Below are 25,154 nucleotides of genomic sequence, written 5' to 3'. Positions count from 1 at the left end.
TTCCATTGCAAACTGCCGGTATGTTGGTGTTTTAAATTTTATAATATCAAGGGTGGGCCCAAAGTAGTCGTATATTCAGATGAAAGCTAAGGATGGCAAAACAGTGAGCTTAGCAAAAGCAGAAAGCATAGGCTCCTCTAGGAAATCACTAGACTGTGGCTGGGACAGTTGGCTGCTTTCCAACACGGAATGCAACGCTGTTTGTTTGTTTAAGTTTTTGTCACAAAATAGCAAAACATCCCCCCCCCCCCCCAAGCAGGCCCTTGACCTTTCGGGGTGTGGGCTATCTGCCCTTACACTCGAATGAGTTTGAGACCGTTGGTCTAGGAGTTGAGCGAGCGCACCCGCGCATATGGTGAGAGAGTCTGCAGGAGGTGAGAGGTAAGAAAAGAGGCACGTGCGTCAGAGCAAACGGGGAGTCGCAAAATAGCAGAACCAACGCTAGGGTGTGCGACCGCAAGAGACGCCAATTTCGCCTTCCTCTCCCGTTCGAGACATAGCTTCGGCAGGGTTTTCTTTTGGAGAGCTACGCACGACGATATTCGCGCGCCGTCCAGGCATAAAACCCCTACCAAATTCATCTGTACGACATCACTGCGAAGCAACGCACATTACATTCTGTGTTACCACTTCCTTTTCCACGCTTGTGCGGAAAGAGGGCGAACCATTAGACTGGTTGCTGTCTGCTTCAATCTGCAACAGCACACTGCCACCTGCTGAACATCTAGTGTACTATGATAATGCAAATAATGCAAAGGTGCAGGCGTGCTGGACAAGAATAGCGATAATAATCCTGGAGAAGGGGAACAAGGGGGACAAAGAACAAACACATATCTCCGAACACAGTTACAGGTGAGGGGTGCGCGACTGAAAAAATCCGCCTGCTCCTGGTATTGAACCGGGCACCTATTTATTTCCAGTGAAGTGCTCTACCAACTGAGCCAACCAGGAGTTAGACCTCAGTAGCGCAAACGGATTTTAACAGCTGCCACCAGTTTAACACCAACAAAAATGAACGGCCTGCATTTTGGTGTTAGACTAGTGGCAGCTGTTAAAAACCGTTTTCTTTACTGACGTCTAACTCCTGATTTACTCAGTTGGTAGAGAGCTCCACTGGAAATGGAGAGGTCCCTGATTCGATACCAGGACCAGGCGAATTTGTTCGATCGCGCACCAGTCACCGATAGTTCTGTTTGGAGATTTGTGTTTGCCCTTTGTCCCCCTTGTTCCCCTTCCCCAGAGACTATTATTGTTGATCTAGCGTACCTTAAAAACACATCTTATAAGAATTCATTGTATTAACCGTGGCACACAAAAGTTGACGCTGATTGATTTTTTTAAATATATATGTATGTAGGCTGTACTTACCTGTGACCTGAGTATAAGGTCGAATAATTTAAATATATAAACTTTAACGTCGACACTTGCTGACATTTTCAGAATAAATTAATTATTAATTTTAAACTCCCCAGCATGACGCAAAAGTGCGAAACATAATTCTCACTATCACAAAGTTTGGTCACAGTTGGTCAAAATGTTGAGTTTTGAGTTTGTTTGCCAAGCTGTTCCTCTTAATCGCAGGGGTTCTTTCGTTGTGGGGGGAGAGAAGAAAATAAACCTCACAGGTATTATTTTTTATTTTATTTTTCGAAGAGAGATTTAATTTTTAGGCTTCGAACAGTGTTCGAGTGAAGGAAGAAACACGCTCCATTGAATCTACCTGAATATATTTCGCTCACAACATCTCCGCACGAAAGGCACTGTGGTAGCTTCTTTCATCTTTGCCATTTGTAATTCACCTGTAAGCGAAAACTTATGTAAATACTTCATCACAGTATATTTTCACGAGCAGTCCTACACTCCCGCATATGGTTTGTTTTGTGCGTCATCTATGATTTTTGTCCCTAACGTGGATTGAAGAGTCTTATTCCTTCCGGCTGTCGGCTTGGCGCATTTGATGTATTCGTTTTTATAACCATTCGTATCTTATATTTTGTTTCAGCTACATTCTTCTGGTGCATTCGATACAAGGTGCCGCATGCAGTAAGGAAATGCTTGAAGCCTGCGTCTTTTAACATCTTGTTCGCTATACACTGAACATTTTGATCAGAATACGTATCGGAGCAGAATATTCACAAGCCAACATAGCAAGTATATTTTGAGCTCGCCGACGAAGTCGGTGGTTCCGTCATCCCTTCCAATTGATCGATAGACGTATGAGTGATTTACATCACTACATCAGGGAGACACAAAGCGTGCGTTTTGCTTTGAATATTCTGAATATCGCTGATTTTTGCTACACCAAATTCGATCACTGCAGTCTACAAAAAGGACGCATGACCGAATCGCCAACCCTGTCACGCAGTCACGCAACGTCAGCAACAAGCCTCCTTTCGATGCATTCGCCTGCACCTTCAAGTCGGGGAGTCGTCCGACCTCGAGGGTTTGTACTGGACAGCGAAGACACCTAATAGAATTAAGACGTTACGCACAAAGGACTTTTACACTCTTAAGGGTGTAAAACGGGTATTTCAGTGACTTACACCAATGGCTACACCCTTTTCACACATTTATTTTAAGTAATACACTTTTTCTATCTGTAAAATAGCGCGCTGTTGCATGGAACAGCCCTCGTTCTGAAGGGCATAAGAAGGCTGTGGAAAGGGTGCTACAATCAAGTGAGAACGCCCTTCATCTTTTAAGGGTGTTTGCTACACTGACACCCGCTTCAAGCAGCTTGCTATAGTGAATATGTCGAATAATCATGACCCGTATTATTGCTTTTTATTTGGACATACATTTCTTGAACTTAGAAATAGTATGCTCTACGTGAAACATTGACTACGAGGAAGCAACGTACCTATAACCCTCGTATTTACGGAGGCGGTCAGCTGCGAATGTGTGTCTTTGAATTGTCCAATATATAAGGCAGCGGAATAGTCAACAGGTTTGTGATTCTCATGTCGTGCGCGATTGATTGCGTCTATTTGCTGTTCATGCGCTTGTGAGAACTGTGTTGTGTTTGCTGCTTGTAAACGTGTTGCTCCTAAAATAATGTTCCCATAATGCTGCGGCTAAGATCTCTGGCAGCCTATTTTAGGGTGTTAACCAGCGTCTAAAGGTGTTACTGTAACACCGTTGGTGTGTTTGCTATCCCTGGGATATCTTGATTACACCCCTATGGGTACGAAAGGTTTTAGTGTGGAACCCCTTCAGTACTTCACCCGTCAGCACTCTCGCATACACGCTAAGTTATAACCCGTTTCCGGATCGATTAAACAACACGGCGCGGCACCATCTATTGTCGTGTGTGACTGCAGCAAAAAAAAAAGTAATTTTATCACCCTGCACATCGTCCACAATAACGTACGCACCATTTAATAAAAGTTTGGGGGCATAAAGTCGACCATTGTCTCCACACCCAGTCCCAAATTTTCGGAAGTTATTCAAACGTGCTAACGAACAATAAAATTAAAGGGAATTTCACTATTGTAATTTTTGCTTTACTTGCGGGAAAGCTCGTTATTCAAAAGGATCCACACTCCGAAGGGATTCGCCTGGGAACACATTGTTTAGAAACCCAACCTTAATTGAATACAAGACGAGCGGGACTGCATTAATCGATGACCCGGTCCAAATTAGCGGCTGGCTAACCCACGGCGTTCCGTTAGCTTTTTAATGAAGTGCTGCAGCCGAGAATAACGCGGGGAAACACTCCTATACAGCGTCTCTTCTGATACTCTCGCTGCAGCGCCGTTTCCTTTCATTATAAATTAACTGTCACGTGAACAGTGAAGTTACAGTTTTAGTTCCTTTGAATTTAGCGCTCAAAGCTCACGGTTGCAGTTATCTATAACACTTTGCATCTTGTGATCTAAACTTTGTTTTCGCGCGTTTGATGATCCGGTGATCAAACGTAACGCTGTTCGAAATTAGTGGTGGGAAAAAATTTGGCATGGAAAAAAAGGTACGAAGGTGTAAAGAGAGCCCTCCCTCCTTATTTCTCTGACCAAACCTTCTTTTTCGCTCTGTGTCCAAGCTCCAAGCTCTGAATCGTGAATCTAGCACGAGTTCTTTGTCAATTTTTGCAGAACAAAACTCAGCGGGGGCATTAAAACCCTAACATGCTCGCTATAACAAAGGAGCTGGTGGAATTTGAGCGTTGCGTCGCGAGAAGAATGCAGTCACACTGCTCATACAACGTACAAACGAAACCGCTGCGGACATGATGACAGAAGAATCTGCGGACTTCTCAAATCTGTTCCAAGCATGTTTATGCATGTTTTGAACATTTCTGCAGACAGTTCGTCTTTTGGAGAATGTATTAGCGGCGTGACCACGGCCTGAGGATATCAATTGTTGTACGAAACCCGGAATCGGGAAAATGTTTACTGGGCATTCGTTACTGTCAGCCCCAGCTTCGCAGTCGTCGGCTCTCCCATGGCTTTGCAAGAAAGTACACACGCAATTTCCTTTTTTTTTATGTGCGCCGTTGTGGCACATGTGTTTTTGAGGGAACTTAAGGTGCCGTGGCCGTTCTTTATTTTTCATCAGACGAGCAAGCAGTCCCAACGACGCCCATGTTGGACAGCCTCGAAGACAGCTACATCGTGGAAACCTCTCTTCCACCCTACGCCGTGTACGACGCGGACCACAAGCTGCTCGGCATGACTGTCGAAGCCTTCGCACTAGAACTCCTCAAGACGGTAGAGGTGAGGACCAGCCTTTGACCATCTTATATATATATATTAGTTAAGTCCCAATTTAAAATCATTTATTCCAGCCCAAAATTCGTTTCATGGCCCCTTTCAGGGAGGTAAATTTGGGGCTTGGAACGACGCAGTGTACAGTTGAAAATGTTCTGTTTGTCTCGGACATTGAATTTCGTCGGTTAACAAATTATTTGTGAGGCAGTACTCCCGCTGCTCTATGTTTTGCACTTTCGACAGCTGTAGCAGAATACTTTCGCTGCATTATCTTATGTCAGGTTCAAATGTGAACTCTCAACACGGACTCCGAACGCATAAAGCATCGCACAAAGAAGCCATATTCGCTCATCGCGACCGGAATGGTTAAATATAGTTATCTCTCGCTCTCTGCTTATGTATAGGACACCACCAGTACCGGCGCGTTAAGTCTATTTTTCTTGCTTAATAGACTGGAGGCTCCTGTTCCACGGCGGTAATTTTGCATGGCTACAAAGCGGTTTATAATTTATTAAGCTAAGTGTAAAAATACGTACGGTACTCAAAAGTAGCTATTCTAACGTATTCTTTGTATGTCTGCGGATTCTCGGGAAAGCCATTATAATCCTAGGTGAATTATCTAACTGGGAAACTAAGGAGTAAACATTGCCATGGGGTACTCATTCTTACAAAATGATTTGCTGAGTGGGTTGGTTATACATAATAGACACTGAAGCGCCAAGGACGACGACAAGTGTTAAGAGCGCGATTGTTTACACTGCGTTCTTGATGTTTGAATGAACAAGCTGACGAACGCTGTTCGAAATATATTTTAGAGATTTTATTGTTTTGTTTTTTAAAGAAATAAAATGTGTCGTGGTATTTAAAAAAAAGAAACACACTTCGGACCAACATTTTCAACAAAAACTCTTGTAGTGCTTTTCTTTATTATATTACTTAGTATACTATGTCAAAACTTCGCCTTCCTAGTTTAAGTGTTATATGAGAAAGTGGAAAGCCCGTGGCAACATTTGCTAATTAATTATCTAAATAAATAGTTAACGTATGACTATATTAGCTTCTTCTAGAATCCCCAAGAACATATGAAATATGGTAGCAAAGCTAAATTTGGTTATGCGTACTTAGATTTCGTTTAATAACCGTTTTTAAGCCATTCAAGATGACCACCCTGAAACCGGAACCAATTGCCATTTTAGTGGGACATTTTTATGGTGCAAAGAGATAAAACTTGTATATGGTAAGATACCATCTACTACGGGGGGTGTTTAATAATGTGCCTACCTGAGGACTGAAGATAAGACTTGGGTCTATCACAAAGATCCTGAGTTCAAAACGGAGTTAATGCAGTGTAAACACGAATCATCCCCCCACCCCACGAGACTTCAAGACAGAAAAATGTGCAGGCAAAGTCCTGGTTACTGCTCTCGAGGATGTTGAAGGACTTTTGCTTCTGGAGTTTATACCACACAAGACAATCGTAACCGTGGAGACGTACGCCAAAGCAATAATCGCTTTACGGGAGTAAGTAACGAAGAAAAGACGAGGAAAACTCATGGCCGGCGTACTCCTTCTTCACGACAAGCGCCGGTTCACGAGTTAGGTCAGTCAATGTGGATTCGAGCAGCTAAATCATCCACCATACAGTGCTGACCTGGCTTCCTCAGATGATGTCGTGTTCCAAATTTCGAATAGCTCTCTCAGTGCAGAGCGATTCTCCGGTGATGAAGACGTCAAGGTTGCACTCTAAGAAAAGCCCGTGCGTCTACTTTCTTGCACAACACTTGGAGAGCCAATCACCGCAACTTACGGAGGCAGCTCAGCGAATGGCGATGCCGAAACATATGTTTAGGCCAAAAAACGCAATCTGAGTTGTGACACTAAGCAATACAAGCGTGACGTTATACATTGCTTAATTTTATAACTCTGACTGTTTTTTTTTTCGTCTAAACATAGGTTTCGGCACTGTCATTCGCTGAGCTGCCTCCGTAAGTTGAGGTGATTGGCTCTTCGAGTGTTGTGCGAAAAAGTATACTTACAAATTTTTTTTTTTTTTTTTTTTTTTTTTTTTTTAGAGTGTGTTGTGACATTCTAATTTGAAGATCATGATTTTTTTTTTCAGGGGAGGGGGTTAAATTTATTGCAGAAAAAAGGGATGGAGTTGACAGAGCTATCACAAGGTTATTGAAAAATAGAACACATTTGTTTGGAAAACTTTTTCTTTCCTCCTCAGGTAGATAATAGATTCAGAACCCCTCGTATATCTTAATAGCAAAAATTCCAAGACCGCCTGCGGCGTCACAAGTCTTGTGAACGCGTCAGACGTCATTGGAGAATAGCGTCCGATTACATGGCGCACGTGCGCTGCGGCACCATGGAGGCGCCTCAGCTCAAGTCAGTGCATCACGTTTTAGATAATGGGGTTGGTTTGTCGACGGAGCTCACGGGCCGTAGCTTCGCAAGAACGTCAGTTATTATATGCTCTCAGATGTGAAGCACAGTTTGGAACTTTGGTTTTCGGGGTGTTTGGCCTTTAGGTGTAAAGTTTGAGTTATTGATGTATTTATTTATTTGTTACGAGACCTTACTTATATTGAGAAGATTATTGCTAAAGGTGTGCGCCTAGCGCTAACATAACGTTATTTGGGGCCTCAGTGGGGTGTCTTCCTCGAGCTACATCAGTTTAAAAAACAACTACAACAGCGGTTAAAAATATGCTTAAAAAGTACCTTAGTTTGACGGTACATTATAAAGGAAATCTAAAGGAAATAGTAAAAAATAGCGTCAAAGCCTAAAATTATCGAGGCAGGGTATAAATTCGCACAGCACGGTCTCTCACATGCTCCCGGGCCCGAAGTGTTATTATTTGCGGATACTCCCTAAAAAGATAAACGATAAATTAACCTGAAAGCATGACCTTGCCTTTGCGCGACCACTCATTCAGTTCTCATAACGAAAAAGAAAAATAATCAAAACACAAATACAACCATAGCATACATAAGCAACGGCAAAGCGAGCGAACGAAAAAAGGCTGCGTCTAAACCCAGAGTGTCCTTGGGAGGGGTCTGAGCGTGCATTCCGTCGAGCGCGCTGAACGAGTCATCGCGAGATCCGCGGGGTGGCGGAAGCCTCATTTCTGGGCGCAGTTAGGGTCTCCGCGGGCTTGGAAGGCATTGTCGCGTGGGGGGAAACCCACCAAGAAAGTGGCGCCGAAAAAAGAAAAAGAAAAATGCGGGCGCTCCGGTGTCCTGCGTAACCGCTAGCGAGCTTCCATATTACGCGCTTATGTTCTCTCGCTTTCTTAACCTCTTCCTGTCTTCTTTTCCCTCGCGCCCTCTTCTGTTTGTACTTTTTTTTTTTTTTAGTTTAGAAAAACAACTTGCTGCTTGAGCTCGCGTCTACTTTTGCTTGGCATAGCGTTCTAAGCTCGCTCCTTCTTGAAATATAACAACAACAAAAAAGCTGACTAAAAAGGTAAATAAGTGAGGTCCGTGACGAAGCAGCGGCATTAATGAGCTCCGTAATAACGCGAGAGATATATGGCACACGTGGGCGACCGCTCGTTGTTGCGCGGCGGCCATGGGGGCATAAAAAGGCGCGCATGCGCTCTGTGATTATGGAGCAGTACTTCTCGGCGAGGACAGGCAAACCTCGCTAATTACGGCTTTGTACCGTTTGCTCCGACGCTTTGACGCCACGAGCCTCTTTTTGCTCTCCCTGATGGCGACCGGGAGCGTGGGCGGTCCAAATAGCGTCCCAGGACTTAGTCCCAGCGACCGTACGTGCCGCGGGGGCCATTCCCGGGCGCGAGGTGAGGACGGCGGCCGTTTAGGTGCGCGCTACCGCACGACCTGAAAGTTTTATGTGCTGTATCATTGCGAGGGTCCACTATGGCCGACTACCACTACCTGCGTTGTGGTAGTCGCGACTGTTGGGTTAATGGTGCTGTCTTAATAAAGCAGTGGCCGCCACCGACGCAGGGCTTTGGAACGATGCAATTGTTTCTTTCTTAAGAAAATGTGTCGCTGTGAAACGACTGGGTCTTACAAACTGGGAAAACTCGAAATGTTTTTATTGGGGCCATTAGGAACAGCGGAATTTTAAGGAGATGGTGGGTGCGTCTTCGGCCACTTCCCCCACTTTGTTTTTCTCCTTTTGCAGAGGACTCTATGTTCCTCGGATGTAGGAGCGGAGGAAGAGGGCTCCGAGCTGGACTTCTGCCTAAGTCCCATCAGTGAGTATTGGCACGTGTTTAACAATCACACGCAGTACTGAAAATAAGAAAGAGAATAAAACGCACTATGAGGTTTTAAACGTCATTCTTCGCTCTGGAATTGGCCTTTAACGTTTATTCTGGCTCACTGTTGTCAAATAATAACTTTGCAAAGCAATAACCGTGTGGTTAAGGCCCAGTTTGCATCGAGGTTACTTGGTACTTTCGTATCCTACAGAAATTAACATCTTCACCAGTTTTGGAAACAACAACGACGCACAAACAGATCATCTCTTCTTTCTATCGAAATGTTTTGCCACCTTCATCGGCCCTTACTTCGTCGCTTGCCTCGAACGACAACAAACTGGCTGAAGACGCATAGCGCGGTCCTGTTGTGGCGCCTCTCACTGCGGCAGTAAACTCAAGTTGTAAGACTTTCTTAAGAGGTTGCTCGTGGGGCTACAATGGAAAGAGCTTTGAACAAGCGGACGGCACATACTCCGCCGGTTACCGTATAACGACCGACGTCGTTCGATGGAGAGGCTCGCTCAGGTGCCCTGAGGGAAAAATCGATGCCCGCTTTTTTGGATACTTTAACTGGAGCTCTTTACGCGAGATGGCGCGCTGGCCTCGGAGAACCTCGGGTTGTTCTAACGGTATTGAGGCACGCTGCGCCTTCTGAGGAGCGTCGCACCAGTCAAACCAAAGCCAAAGGTTCGCTAGGGGCTAGTCCTTGGCTCCCATTTGTGTCCATTAAAATTCCCTCAAAGTGCGTACAGTACAAACATAAATGTCGGAGAATGCATGGATGTTAACCCAACGACACTTCTGCGCATCGAATGAAAAAAAAAAAAAGCGCAATATATTTGTTTTAGATTGTGTGTTTTAACAAACACCTAAAAATAACTCGCGAGGATGTTGGCGGCACCTACAGTTTCTGTGGGTTGTTGAGTATAATGCCGGGAAGGAAAGAAAAATAACGAGTCAATATCCCAAAGGGAAAAGGATATGTCAAATCAAATTTTTAGCCGGAAAGAATTTTTCACGGAGTAATTTATGACTTTTGTGAGCACAAGGAAATTTAGTAAACACTCTAGAATTACAAAATTTCATTTCTTGACGAAGTAAACCTGCTAATCTAAGGTGGCCGGGTCGATTTTGCAACTTTTTTAAGATACGCAGGTTGTGGCCAACCTCAGCCACGCCTTTACCACTTCGCAGACAATGGTCAGTTACTCTGAGCATGAGCTTAACAGCTAGTGCATATCGACACTGTGGGCGGACCACAAGATTTTTATTTCTTTTTCTTTTTTTTTAATTTGGAAAATGTCCCGGTTCGAGTATGTTCTGCATTTTAGCGGGTCGGTCAGCCGCAGTGTCGTACTCACGAGCTGCGTTTCATAGTCACTTACTGCATGGAGGCCCAGCTTCATGTACGCGAATCGGAAGGTGTTTCTGGTCATTGTAATCGTAACATATAAGAATTCTTTTTTAAGGCTGGACAATTGTAAGGTAGTAAGTTTCGTATGCAACAAGTCATTGTTTAAAAAATATATATATATATCCTCGTATTTTTATACCAGGATCTTTATATGAGGGTTTCACTACAGGACAACATAAACACAGCGAATACATAGAAGTATCACAAAAACACAGAAGTCTTGGGTCTTCTGTGTGCTTGTATCGTCCTGTAGTAAAACCTCAGTCGCGGGTAAAGACACTAGGTATGATTATTACTCCTCACGACTATAAACAAATCGAGTTTACCTGCGAAATATCTGGGTACTGGACATGCGCACAAGCTTGCTTTTCAAACTAAGATCGAAGCGTCTGCGCAGTGGGTGTGACCGCTTTGGTGTCATGACATAAAAGACGAGTCGCTGTGTGGATGGATGCAAGTGGCATAGGCAACTTGACAGTTCTTACGGAAAGCAGGCTTTGCCGCAAGCAGACTCCCTTTGTGGAGAAACCCCCGCCTGTGGTTTTGAACTTTGATCTTGTGTCACTGAAATTTAGCTTCGCTGTTAAAATGTAAGTTTAATGTAGTGTTATTTACAAAACAAAACTTGTAAAAAAAAAAATTTAAAAAAAACATAGCGCACGAGTTTATATTTAAAAATTCGTTTTTCGCAATTCATTTCGAATGAATTGTTCCTTTTCCACGCATCACATCAAAATCGTCAGCAGCCAAGTCCTTTGTTAGCGACCTGCTCCTTAAAGGTATGCTGAACCGAAATTCGGATTTTACAAAATAAGCTTGCAGAAGTGTTCAATAGGGCGCCATAAACCACGAAAAAGCACTCACATACCATATCTCGAGCGAAATGTCGGATTTCTGGGAAATAAAGGAGTGAATGAGGGAGAATGTTGGCGTCATCTTATCGCAAAAGAGTTGAGAAGGAGGAGAAATGGCCTCGCTTCCTTTCCTCTCCGCGCCCTCGCGCAGACAAAGCGAAAAGAGGAGGAAATGAGAATCGCGAGGTCGCGCGTCTTTTCGGCCTTGTGCGAGCGCGCTCTACTTTTACAAAAATACGACGATCCGTTGGAGATACCGCTTTATGAGTGACGTTTTGGGATTTGTAGCGTCCCGCCTATCGATTCTGCGTTGTTTTTTTAAAATTCTATTTTCGGTTCAGCATATCTTTAACACACCGGAAGCTTCATAAATATTAAATAATCCGATAAAAAAACGCACACCCACATACATAGAAACATCTGAATTTCATTTAAAAAAATCTCGTAATTTACCATTAATAATTCGTTCTTGTACTTTTTTAACATTTTTAACTCGTTCTACCTCTAGATTAACCGCCACGCTATTTCCTTCTTCGGGTAATGATAGTAAGCAAGGTGGGCATAAACCTTGACGATTATAATATTGAAGTTGTTCAATCCAATTATGTATAAAAAAATAAGTGCCTTCCTTCTTGATGTAAGATTATCATCTATAGAAACTAGACCGAAAATATTTTGTTAGCTGGCTACTTCCTATGATATTACTTTATTTTTGTTTATCAAGAATAATTTTTGTTCCGACTTTAATCATAGTATTAAATACTCCCACATTTTATATGTTTACGCACTGTGGAAACTGAGTGCAAACTCGACTAAAAATGCTTTGAGTTCTCGCGCAAGATAATGTTAAACAAAACCGTCATTGCAAGCATACAAAATATCACGTTGTGGTAATTAGATTAAAATCACAAAACGAATCGAGCAAGTAAAAACGACCTAGAAAAACCCGAAATTTTAATTTTGCTATTTCGCCCCGTACTTATATACAGTGTGTTTGATTTTATTATGAACACATTTGAAATAAAAAGGGGGTGATAGTTCGACGAGGGCAGTATTCGCCATGCATTTATCAGACTCGGCAAAGATGAGATGTGTGTATAATCGTCATGGTAAGCTGGCTAATTACCTAAACTTTTCATTAACTTTTAATTATTTATTTTAGGGGTCAAGTTTGAATTGCAGCATTGACGGTAATTATTATTATAAACCAGACCAATTTAATACATTTGTGAAAAGGTAATGTTTTTTCTTTTTTTAATTCACACAATTTTGGCTTTTTTTTTTTTGTTTTTTTTTTTCGCTGATATAAAAATTGCGCTTAAAAAGAGCGCCGCGAGCCCTACCCACATTGTTGTGGGTAGGGTTGTGGGCAGTGCAAAGGGATGTGATATTCTCTTAAAATTGGTAGAGTTCGGTTATCTCCATCACCGATGCGATGGGACGCGAGCCCCAACTCGAATTCCCGCCAAAGCATTGATTGTAGCCGAGCTCCAAGTGGAGTGCTCACGCAGTGCTCGTCTCCAATCCAGGAGCCGCATTGGCTATTGTTACCTTGAGGTGATCCCCACGACTATGCGTGCGTCCCCAAAGTATCGGTATGCCTGTATAAAGTTGGTAACATTCAAACTCTGCATTGTTGCGCGGTCCTTATGAGGCCCAATTAGGATTTTAGCCTCAAACACGATCTCTGCTGGAACACTGACAAAAAGTAGCATGTGACACCCTGGGTGTCCCGCATGTTCAGCGTCGTCATGTCCGTTCCTCCTTCAAAAAATTGCAAGCGTTCTATTTGCGCATTAGTTTTATAAAAAATATAAAAAAAAACTTATTTTCTGAGCGCGCGAGCTCGTGGTGTTAAATGCCCTAGCAATGAGGCCGATGCTGTTTTTCGTGGGGTCTTAAGCGCTACTCGTAACCCATTGTACTTAAGGGCAATGTTCAAACGGTTTACGCTTTCTTACCTTATGAGGTAATTTAATTATGAGTAATTTTTAATTTTTAGTGTCGCCTGCTTCCACGGTCCCCTATTAGGGCTAAAATAATTACGTACTTTTTTCATCCGTTTCTTTCTCAGCACAAAAACAAAAACCAAGGCTCGCGCGAGTCAGAAATGTTAAGCTTACGCAACTGCAAAACTACGAGCTGTGCGTCCGAGTCACGGTGATTACCAGACCTGGGAAGGTGGCCACCGGTGGTAACTCATCATTTTTAAACGAAGAAGCGAGCTTGTTGGCAGCACGGGACAGATATCAAAAGTACAGCAGGATGGGTCGTCTGCTGTCCTTTCGAAGTCCTTCCTCGCGCGATCTTTTTTCAAGGTGCTTTCAACATTAGTTTGAGCAGCTGCTCAGGTGAGAGCGCGTTTCCCCCGGCCGACAGGTCCCTACCCGAACACGGCGAACATGAGCAGCGCCGCCTTCTACCTGGAGGCGCTTCACGCGGTGGTGCCGCCGGTGATCTTGGTGCGGCTGCTCCAGCACCGGTTCCTGGGCACTATGCACATCCGCCGGGGAGCTCCGTCCCGCACCAGCATCGCCTCGGAGAACCGCAGTCGCGCGGGCTCGTCGGCCGGCAACGAGGACTCGCTGCGCGTCCGACGGAGAGTCACGCTCACCATCAACTGCTCGAGCCCTGCCAGGGCCACCTCCACGTCCGCCGAGGAGCGGAGGGACTCCGTTCGGCCTCCGGAAAAGCAGGTCCAGTCCCCGTTTAATGGCGGCCTCTCTGCACTCGCTTGCTGTCGTCTGGTGCTGAGAGTCACTGGGAGCCTAGAAGCCCAGGGCATGGCTAATTATTTTCACGATTTTTTTTCTTCCTTTATTTTTGTGATTTGTTCTTAAGCGCTCTTATCCGCTAAGGCCGTAAGCCGATTGACTGCGGAACTCGCCACGCCCGGAGTAGATGAGAGTGTCAGTGACCCTGTTTAAACTGCCGGCGGCCTAAATGCGACAATTTCTGTGGCACTCTCGCATCGCGGAAATTGTTTTTTTTTTCCTGCCTTAGGAAATGTCCTGGGCATCGCTCATGGGCGGTGCTGCCTTTGCGACATAAGACCCCAATGTTTCCTTTACATGTAGGAGCTAACAGTTCTGAACCCAGTTTCTCAAACACATGTACGAAAAAAATAATTCAGTATAAAAATATTTTAAAAAAATATCCAGAAATCTTTATCTCTACAGGAACTATTTATTGTGCCTCTGGACTGTATATGAAAAGGAGTACTAGAATTCGCGTGCTTATGTAAGAAAAATTACGTTAATAACCACGAATGAACTGACACAGAAGATTTTCTGTTGTTGTTTTGTTTTTTGTTTGATTTTTGCACGTCATGCCAACGTGACACGTCAACGCTACCTAAGAATGTTTCTTTTTTTTAAAAATAATCCCTACCCCAGGCGCCGAGGACCGGGAATCTGCAGTCCGAGCGGTCACACTCTGTCTGAGCAAAACAGAGGTCCAGCGGCCACATTCGTTTCTTACATCTTTCTGCATGGTTATAATCGAAACATCACGTGCAACCTATTTTCCACCATGAAGAGTTACTACTTTTAACTCTTACGCGCTTACTAAAACCATATACCTATGATCAGAACTGTTTCTCGCTACCACCGCTAGGGGTTTCTTTTTGGCTTCTGGTTGTCCAAGAGAGCATGTCAAGCACTCTTTCTGCATCTGGTGCACGGCCCGGCTCTGCCCGCTCCTCCCACTGAACTCTCTCTCTCTATACACGACTCTGGCTGAACCTTTTAATCGGGCGGAGAATTGCTCCACCTAGCCGAAGCTATTATTTTTAACAATTAACTCCGATTAAATTTGTTATTTATTGAGACTTACAAATAATTTTCTGTCGCGACGTCGCAGCGACTGTGGTCGCATAGCGGGCACTACACGAACCTCATATTCACGTGTGCTCTACAAATGCCGTATATATATATGTAAAGCGGGTTGGTCAAAGCTCAGGTATAACTCTGTGGTAACGTGGCCGATTCCCACGCAGCGGACCCGGGATCTTAGAGCACCTCGGCGGGACCGATCTTTTCCGAGCATTCGAAAATATCGACAACGGACACCCCACGTCCTACAACAGCGCTGTAAAATATGTTTCGATATAACAGTCTGCGTACTGGGCACGGTGAAGCGTCATTCTCAGTGACGCACAGCGCAGAGTCTTCTATTCTGTCATTCGTCGAGTTTTCTCCGTAGAAGGGAGCTCACCCATGTGATTTGAAACGCCTTTAGAGTGCGGTGATTGGCCCTCGGCGTGCTTTAAGGTGAAGGCTTTGGTTCGTTCGTAAAGCGCTTATACTTAGTGCCCCCCCCCCCTCCAAAAAAAATTCATGTTTTTTTTTTTTTTTTTTTTTTTTTTTTTTTTTACTTGCAGAAATAAAATATCCGTGGCCGAGCGCTCATTCTCCGCCCAACTTTTATGTGTGATTTTTTTTTTTTTTTTTTTTTTTGTTTCAATGGGAAAAGGGTGGTTGGCGGAGCTCTCGAATATACGGAGCTTTATGGCGCCGGTAACCGAAAACGAGCGACAATTAACTCCCCATTTTCCCGTCGAACTTTTCAGAAAATCCCTCGTATCACTTTTGAACGAGATATCGGTTCGTGTTGAAACTTTGGCATTTCGTTCGGACCTCTATAGCGCTACATGACGGAGAATGAGCGTTCGGCCATGGATGCATATTTTATTTCTTCGGTTAAAAAACGCCAAAAGAGGCCATGAAATTAATTTTTCAAGGGGGGAGGGGGGGGGGGGGGGGGAGACAAAGGCGACGAGCGACATGATGATGCACTTTGCCCGCTTCTCGATTGCCTCCATCCGGTCCGTAGGTTCGTCTGCTGTCGAATATCGAGTGGAACCGAGTAGAGCTTTTCTTGTCCGCTTGATCCTTCGACACACCATTTCGCGAAATGTAAAGAGCGTTTCGTAGCTCTGGAAACGCGCCAGACGCCGCACCTTACCGGGAACTTGAAAAACGGCACGTCTTTTCGTGTTCAGGTGACGGTGGTGCCACCCGAGAACGTGGCAGGGCCGTCGCTCTCCCCGGAGCACTCTTCTCCGGCCGGTCGGAGGGCCTTCAAGTTCTCGAGTCTCAAGAAGCGCGTGAGCAAGGTGGTCGCCACAACTCAGGACCAGAACAGCAGCTCTCTGCAGACGACCAGCGAGGCCGACATTGTGGCTTTCCAGAAGGAGCTCCAGAACCTCCCAAACTTCGAATCCCAGGCAAGCGTCGAGCGCCGCTTCTTCGCCCCGTTTGCGCAGAGGCCGTCCTCCGGCACCCGAACAAAATGGCCGCTGTTTTGTTCGCGGGTGACGCAAACTTAAATGTTGGAAAACGTGAAGTGCTCAAAGATATGTAGAGGGAAGTTTTAGATAATACCCCTATACTCACTGGGTTTCTTTTTAATAAAATCGAGTTTTTTTTTGTTTTTTTTTCTTTTCGTTTCCTGGCGGGATTTTATTATACACCTGCCCAAGAAACACTCGCCCCCAGGGACAAGAGAACCTGTTTCGAGCCCACTCACTGGGCTTGAGGCTAGTCTCTCATCGGCGTCCCTGCTAACCCTAACCGAGTGTACTTGTGTCTTATAGGCGCAGCCTGCGGAGGCGCAATTGCAGACACTGCTGGTGGCTAAATTCTCGTCTTTTCCCGCTGTTTTTTTTTATTTTATTTTTTTTTTTATGGTGTATATATTTTTCGGGGGATATTGAGAAAGCATTGTACCGCATTTGAAAAAAAAAAAAACACGATTTTTTTTGGGTGCGCGCGCAACAGAAGGAATTCGACTGGAATGTTGGTATTATTTTACGATGAGTTTTGACGGCGCCGCCCGCTCAACCGAGTGAATCGGCAAAGACCTTGGCTGTCGAACATAATTTAAAACAGAAGAGAGCCTGTTGTAAACTATGTTCACAATCACAAATAACGTGTTTACTGATGTACACGACAGGACTCGGACATACAATTTAGCGAGTGTTAACATTCAAAAAATATATTGTACGCTCCACATGGTGCAGCGTTATCCGAAAATCATTTACTTGAGAAAGATTTCAAATACTACAATACTATAGTGCCTACAACAGTCACATCTTGATTGGACGGAATCCTAGAAAAACCTCGTTTTAGTCCACGCTTGTTTGTTGTTGTTTTTGTTGTTCTTTTCACAACACCACCATCAAGGCAAATAACGAACGCAACTGATGCGTTCCCCACCCCAACTCGGACAGCTATTTTGGGCGATGACTGAGAAGTATTCTATTTGTGGCACGAATTATTTCTGGGAGTGGAGAGAATAGTTGTCATTGTTCGGAAAAATCGCGTCGAGGGCCGTTCGACGTTATTCCCTTTCTTCGGTTCCCAGGAATGTCGAGCAGAAACGCTTCAATGGCAGGCACTTACAGCCCTATTTCTCACAGTGGAAGATTACACAAAACTAGTACACAGCATGCATGCATATGAAAACTAAAGGGGAAACTTTCAATAGAGGCAGGAAAACTTGGAATGCAAAACCGCAACAAACAATTGGTGAGTGGGTAGGTTTATACAGCCTGAACTTGGTCTGCCTCAACGGGCGACCTGTCTCTCAGCTGTATATGAGTAATTTAGCCGGTGCAGTACAACTGCTAGCCTGGGGTCTTTAACGCTCATCACGCAGTAATGATACACGACCACACGCCGGTACGACGCTTGTTCAGATCGAAATGGGCAAGGGTGGGGATTGAACCCAAGATCTCTGGGTTCTGCAGCGCGAGCTTTCGCTCAACGAGCTCGCGAGCTGGTGTGAGCTAACCCACCCGGCCACCGACGTGCGCGACCAAAAGCGTTGCTCTGGTCGACTTTTCACGATTGGGAAAAGGCTCACTATGACGTCTTTTCTACGTTGATTAATGATGATAAGATGAGTGTCAGGCTGTCCACTTTGACGGTGTTGGTTTAAAGGGAAGCTGAAGCTGTTTTGAATTTGATTAAAACACTCGATTATTTTTAATGCGAATTCAAGCATCACGGCATCCGCTCTCGCGACGCAGAGACGTAGCAGAGCTCATCGGGTTGACCATGTCGGCGGCTTGTTCCAGGTGGGCTCCGGGGGTCTGTACAGCGACGGTGCGAGTGGCACCGGCGGTGGAGTCAGCGACCTGTGCCACCTGAGGCCTCGCTCGTGCTCGGTTCCTCGGGTGACGTTCGAGGCGGCTTCGCTGCAGCTACCGCACAGCCACGGACCCCTTATACGGAGCGCCACCACGGAGGGGGCTTACACTTGCTCGCCCGTCAACAAAGCGTCCTCTGCACAGCAGCCGCAGCCCCCGCAGACGTTGCTTTCTGGTTGGTGGATGACGAACTTGCCGACACCGCTTCTCCTTCGCGTGCTCATCATATTTTCGCTCTTCGATCACCGTGTGTGTGTCTTTGCGATCGGGCCCCTGCCGATCTCCGGCTGGCGCCCAATCGTCAGGTCGCATGTCGGGATTTTTATGCTGGGGTCAGAGTGTTGCCCGCTGACACAATGTTAACCCACTCCGATATCTGATCGATGGTAGAACGCAGGTTTTTTCGTCATCCAGATGGGCCATTAATTCCTAGATATGTTGTCAATCGTCGAACGTTCATTCATTGTCGGAAACCGTACGATAATCAAAGAAATATCCAAAACACTTAGGGACAAGGGCAGAGACAGACGGCACAGTTCTTTCAACTCAACGAGCATTTCCCCTGATGTCTCCTTCAATACATACATTCTCCCTCCCAACTTATTAAATTCAAGAAGATACACGAAAAAGACTAGGGATGCCGCGAACTTTTTTCGAATCGAAGTTTCGATGATCGAATCAAGCGGTTCGAAAGGTTCGAAAGATTTCGATTTTTCGAATTGTCTATATCGTAAAATTCGACGGAGGTCGAATTTTCGAACTTGTTAAGCTAAGAAGTTCGACGCTTTTCGAACCGTCGAACTTATTACGCTAAAAAATTCGATCTTTTTCGAACTTTCGAACTTATTGCGCTGCAAGGTTCGATGCTTGTCGAACTTTCGAACTTGACTGACCAAAAAATTCGATGAATTTCGAACTTTCGAACTTATTTATCAAGAGAATTCGAAAAGTTTCGAACTTTCGAATTCTGAAAAGTCAGAAGTTCGACGAGCTTCGAACTTTTAGGGTAAAAGTTCGACGTTCGTCGAACTTCGAAAGACCGGCGGACGGTTTCATTTGATTTCAAGTAGTGGGGTACATTCGTAATTTTTTTTCTCGAACTTTTACACGCGGTGCTGCGTTCCTTACGAAAGACAATGTCGTTTATTTCAATGTTCTGGCATGCTTAGGTTTAAAGAAATAAATCCCCGAAGGGGCGAGGAAGGACGACGGGTTTTTGACGATTATCGTTTGTGCCAGATTTGAAGCACGCTGCAGCCGGAGCTATTTATGGTAGATATGTTATACTTTTTTTAAGAATGATCTATGTATAGCCTAGGTAAGTGCCGTCTTAAGATGCGATTATTGTTATTCAACGTGAGTTTCGAAGAAATGTCCAAACATGTATCTGCATGCAATTATGACCTAAACTTGATATTTATTTTCGTCTAAGTTGTTTGAGGTATTGCATTTAAATTAACACCACAGACAGTACATATCGTTGCCATCTGCAGAATACAAAATAATATATTTATTGTTTTTTCACGTTAAGGAATAAATTAACTCATGGGAGAAGATTTCTAATAGTGTTCAAGTTCAGCACGTCATTAAAAGAAAACTTTTTTTTCTTTTTTTCGCTTCACGTTTCTGGGACGTGTTTCTTTTAGCCTGTACACATTTTGGTAAAAGAAACTTGTTTCGAAGTTCTGAACCTCTGAATATGCAAGAATAGAACACTTCCGACGAATTCTTGATAGTTTTTTTTTTCTCCTGCTTTTTATTCCCGCATTTATTTATTTATTTTTTTATTTATTATTTTTTTTTTTTTTTTTTTACTATTGGCACAGGTGTTTAGGTTGAAAAGACAGCTTTGAACTTCCGAACCACTAAGCGTGTGACGAGCAGTGCCTTCTGACAACGAGTTTCTAACAATAACCATCTACGCAACCTTTTATGCAGTGAAGAGCGACAGTAGCTACACATATGCATAAATAATTTCAGATTAAAATAAGCTCGACCACGCCCTCTTTCCCCGTATTGTTTTCCTTAACAGTCCGAAATACCTGCAAGGGGGGAAAAAAGGCTGAAGCCTTCCCCCCCCCCCCCCCCCCCTAGAGCACTGCACGGGCCGGAATTTCTAGGCCCGGCCCGACCCGGCCCGGTAGAGACACGGCCCGGGCCCGGCCCGAGCCCGACAAAATTTTTAATTTCTAGGCCCGGCCCGACCCGGCCCGGAAGAGACACGGCCCGGGCCCGGCCCGAGCCCGACAGAATTTTTAATTTCTAGGCCCCGCCCGACCCGGCCCGATGGTTGTAGCCCGAAACAACCCATTCCCGTTTGAACTGGTCTCGTTTCGACCCGTCCCCGAAACGAGCTCCCCATTTGAACCCGTCCATGTTTCGACCCATTCTTTAAACGCCCTTCCCATATGAACCCGTCCCGTTTCGACCAGTTCCCTAAACGCCCTTCCCATATGAACCCGTCCCGTTTCGACCAGTTCCCTAAACGCCCTTCTCGTTTGAATATGTCCTGTTTCAACCCATTCCCTAAACGCCCTTCTTATTTGAACCAGTTTCCGAAACAACCTTTGCGTTTGAACACGTCCCATTTCAATCTACTTTTATAAGGCCCTGCACATCGCAACCTCTTCGGAAAAAGTCTCCATCGTTCTAAGCCTGCAGTGGTCTGCGCACCCTTTCTGTTTAAGCATATGATCTGAAGTAGTTTTACATGTCAACGCGTTCTTAAAATATACAACCCTTTCAGGCAAGCTTAAGTTTAATATATTCCTACTTAACCCCTTAAAACGTTTTTTTCAAGATGGTTCCCAAAACGTGCAAGCGCGAAACGGACTATGTACACTGCGCGACACTGATACCGCGAACACGACGTTGGCTCTTTTTTTTTTTAATTTTACTTCGAAATAGTGTTAGTAGGCACCAAAGTATACCGCTTAGGTCTGTGGCCCAGATGAGCACTTCTAAAGACACTAATAGTTTTGAAAACAGCCTTTTGATTATATGAGATAAACATAAAAACACGACTATCGCTTGTTCTCGCTAATATAGTGTCGCGCTCTGTGCAATAAGGGAGTCTTAGAATAACGTACTCAAGTACTTTGGGCAAGCTAAAATTAGCATCGCCATAGGTTTTACATCGCAACACTATTTTTACGGTACCCAAAGCGCTTGCGTACGTTTTTCTAAATCTTCATAATAGTGAACTAGATATTTTTGAGAGCGATGAATCAGACAGGTTGACAAGCATATGACTGGGACTTTATTGTGCTTACAATTTATAACACTGAACCCTCGCTCACACGGAAAAAGCTTGAAGGCTTTCTAGCTTCGAGACGTCTTTTAGTTATTATTTTTAACGACGCTGTAGTGAATTTGCACTTCGCTTTTTTTTTGTGTTCGATGAACCTAAAAAATGAATGAGCAAACGTCTTGCTATCAACAACAATTTATGATTTACGGCACAAAATTGCCCAGGCACGGCCCGGGCCGGCCCGGGCCGGCGCGGCCCGAGAACTTTTTTGTTCAAGCCCGAGCCCGGCCCGGGCCCGAGAAAATACGTGCTACCCGGCCCGAGCCCGGCCCGAGGGCCGGGCCGGGCTCGGGCTTTCGGGCTGGCCCGGGCCCGTGCAGTGCTCTACGGGCCCCCCCCCCCCCCCCCCCCCCCGGCTACCCTCTTTTCCCCCGTTTTTCCTCTTCCGACGCCACCTGCATGGTAGAACGCTCCTCGACCTCGAGTTGTGTCGGCTTTTGTGCTTTTTGCGAGGCGATTCCTCCGTCCCAGAAAATAAACCTAAAGGACAATTACAAACTTCACCGGATCGGATTACTACCAGCGTGCAAGGAGTGGCGAGCTAGTTTGCCAGGTCGCTTCAAGGTTTTTCTGAGCCTCAACCTCCTGCTCGCCCCTGGCCGTTTCGAACTGGATGAGTCTCGTAAAACAGTGTGTTCGTGCAATCACTACTGCGTGATGCAGGTTAAAGACCCCCCCCCCCCCCCCCCGGGTCTGGCGGTCACAATTCTGCACTGGCAAATATTCTAGCACGTCCGGGACACTCATCGTCTCATTTAATTGCCTGACCAACTTCGCAGAATCTAGATATCACACCCTAACTTTTCTAAACTTGATTTTGTGAAAACAAGTGAGTCGTGAAAACGTTATTTGAAACTGAAACTGTGGAAAAACTTGAAAATCGGACTTCGAACTTTAAAAACTTGGATTAGAAAGAAATTCAAAATCTTCGAAGTTTTTTTTTTTTTTTTTTTTAATTTAGCGTTAAAAGAGAATCGAAACCTTCGAACTTTTCGAACTTTACGCAAAAAAAATTCGAAATCTTCGAATTGTTCGAACTTCATGTCTATAAAAATTCGAAGCGTTCGAAGTTTTCGAATTTTTTTTACATAGAATTTCGAAATCTTCGAATTTATCGAACCTGAAGTAAAAAAATATTCGAAATATTCGAATTCGAAATTTTAGAAACCGTAAAAGCTTCGAAATTTTCGAATTCGAAACTCCGCTGTGGTCAAAAGTTGCGAAATTTTCGAAATCGAACCTCGGTCGGTACGAAAATATCGAAATTTTTCGAAATCGAACCTCAGTTCGCTTCGCAAATATCGAAACCTTTCGAAATCGAACCTAGGGTGGTTCGCGACATCCCTAAAAAAGACACGCGGAAAATGAAGAAAACCCTCAAGAAAAAAACACCCGAAGAAAAAAACGAGAAAGCCCCGAAAACCTTTTATTTCGGAGTTTTCTTCTTTCACCGGGTGTTTTTTCATGTATCATCTTCTTCAGTTTAATAAGTTGGGAGGGAGAATGTAAGTATTGAGGGAGACAACAGGGTAAATGCTCGTTGAATTAAAAGAACTGTGTCGTCTGTCTCCGTTCTTGTCCCTAAGTGTTTTTACTCTTTCTTTGATTCTTCTATTTTCACAAACCCGCTCTTTGTTCTTCAAAAGCAGACCTTTAGAAAAAAGGGGGCGGACGGTACGCGTCACAAAAAAGTTTGAGCTTTTGTAAAGGCTCATCAGAATGTGTGACAGCTTCGAACTTCGTCATACGGCAAGCCCACCGTAAAAAAAAGCCACCAATGCAATAGGTGTTTTTAGTGCGAAGTCACCCATTATCGGTTCAATCGAGTTTCTACAATTCGTTTGACCTTAAGTGTGTTCGCAGACGATGCTACGAGCCGATAGGACCAATCAAATAAGGCCTAAAAGGGCACCCTCGCAGTTTTTGTTATGTTTCTGTACGTGTCCTATTGTCGCTAATCTCATCCTCTACAGGGAGGGCCCACACTCTTAGAAAAAAGGGTCAGTATAGTCCTCCCTAAAGGGAGGAACGCTCTTGACACATATGTTCCTTCAGAAAGGGAGAAACTTTCGTCCCTTAAGCAGGGGAGGAAAAGTTCCTCCGTCGACTGCATCTCATTATGGCGGCCACGAATCGAGCAAATCGAGCTCGGTAAGGCTTAACGAGAACACTAAGTCTATTGCACGAAGCGAGAGGAGCAGGAAATAAAAACGTAACACGAGCTTTCCGCGAACTGTATTTATTTCCGAAGTTTCTTTACCCCTGCAGGTAAAGAAACTTACGTTTCGAAAGCATGCAGTCACTCAGTCTTCTCATCGTCAGCACTGCGATGTTCAACGGAGACAACCGGCACTCAGTTCGCGCACTTTATGTCCTACCTTTGCTATTCCTCGAGCCACAATTCCTTCGTCAACCGTAGCGTGAACCGCACATCACGGAAAAGTGAAAATCATTCGCCCGCAAAACCAAAAGCCGCTCTAAAAAAAAAGCAAATCCGAAGCAACCTCTTGGCTCATCTCAGCACGGTAACACGAAATTATGGCGTAGCCGCGTAGCGTAAAAGGATGTTAAATCGCTTGCCACCAGATGGCAGGGTCAAGCAGAGTAATCGCACGTAGCTAGGCTAGGTGGCGCTAGGTACCGCCCAATTCATGTTTTACAAAAAAAATATTTTTATTTTCTTACGCCACAATTGCGTTTCCTTTTCTTCGGAATCTCTAACACATGTAGACACGTTGCGCACACTACAAACATCAGGTCAACATATATTGAACGCATACACAGGCATCGCACATACAAACATCAATACAACAGCACACTACCCCGATCACTACTAGCGAGCCCTGCGTTTCCGTCTTTTATAGTGGTCGTTCTGAACGTGCGGAATTTTTCGGTGACTCCCTAAGCAAAAAAAAATATTCCGAACATGTTCATTTTTTTCCAGCAATGTCATACATCTGAGGCTATTTTTAATGGCTCAGGGGATGAATCTCTTATTAAAAAGAAGACGCTCAATCATGCCATAATTATTTGAAAGCCAATAAATCGAGCCGCTCCAATGTGGTTCCAAGCCATGAGTTTGTTTTCCCGCATGGCCCTTCGTAGCCAGTATTCATATTGTAGTGTTCGTTTTTCTATTTGTGCTGTTCGCGCAAAGCTGCAATTGCCGTCTTGAATTAATCTCTGTAGAGCGGATATCCACTCAGCTGGAAGTGATGCTTCACGGGCACAGAAATCGCTTTTCGATCAACTTGAATGCAGTCAAAGCCGCGACTTCCGACAACTGTTAAGTGTACGGAGCTGCGCCGTTGCGAGCTCGAAAACTTCTAGCGCTCATCCCAGCGCGCCACTTAGAGGGCAGTTTCTACAGGAACCGTAATATATTTAAACAGTAAAATAAAGGATAGCGTTTTTTTTTTCGATTTTGCCTGTCTTTTTTTTTTTTTATGCTAAACTTCCATTATAAATATACGTACTTTC

The 25,154-nt window shown here is 44.5% G+C and overlaps 1 protein-coding gene across 1 annotated transcript in view; it reads left to right on the top strand.

Annotated features, from left to right (window-relative positions):
- LOC8033259 overlaps positions 1-25,154 on the top strand; it is a 958,536-nt gene that overhangs the window by 702,719 nt on the left and 230,663 nt on the right. Inside the window, exons 10-14 of the mRNA XM_042287366.1 lie at positions 4,555-4,712; positions 8,865-8,937; positions 13,591-13,907; positions 16,214-16,438; positions 18,293-18,539. Of these exons, the coding sequence (XP_042143300.1) occupies positions 4,555-4,712; positions 8,865-8,937; positions 13,591-13,907; positions 16,214-16,438; positions 18,293-18,539 (1,020 nt within the window). The remainder of the gene's footprint in view (positions 1-4,554; positions 4,713-8,864; positions 8,938-13,590; positions 13,908-16,213; positions 16,439-18,292; positions 18,540-25,154) is intronic.

The sequence above is a fragment of the Ixodes scapularis genome, unplaced genomic scaffold (genome assembly GCF_016920785.2).
Source record: "Ixodes scapularis isolate PalLabHiFi unplaced genomic scaffold, ASM1692078v2 PGA_scaffold9__187_contigs__length_104089568, whole genome shotgun sequence".
Classification (NCBI taxonomy): domain Eukaryota; kingdom Metazoa; phylum Arthropoda; class Arachnida; order Ixodida; family Ixodidae; genus Ixodes; species Ixodes scapularis.
This window is presented reverse-complemented; position numbering and strand designations above follow the sequence as displayed.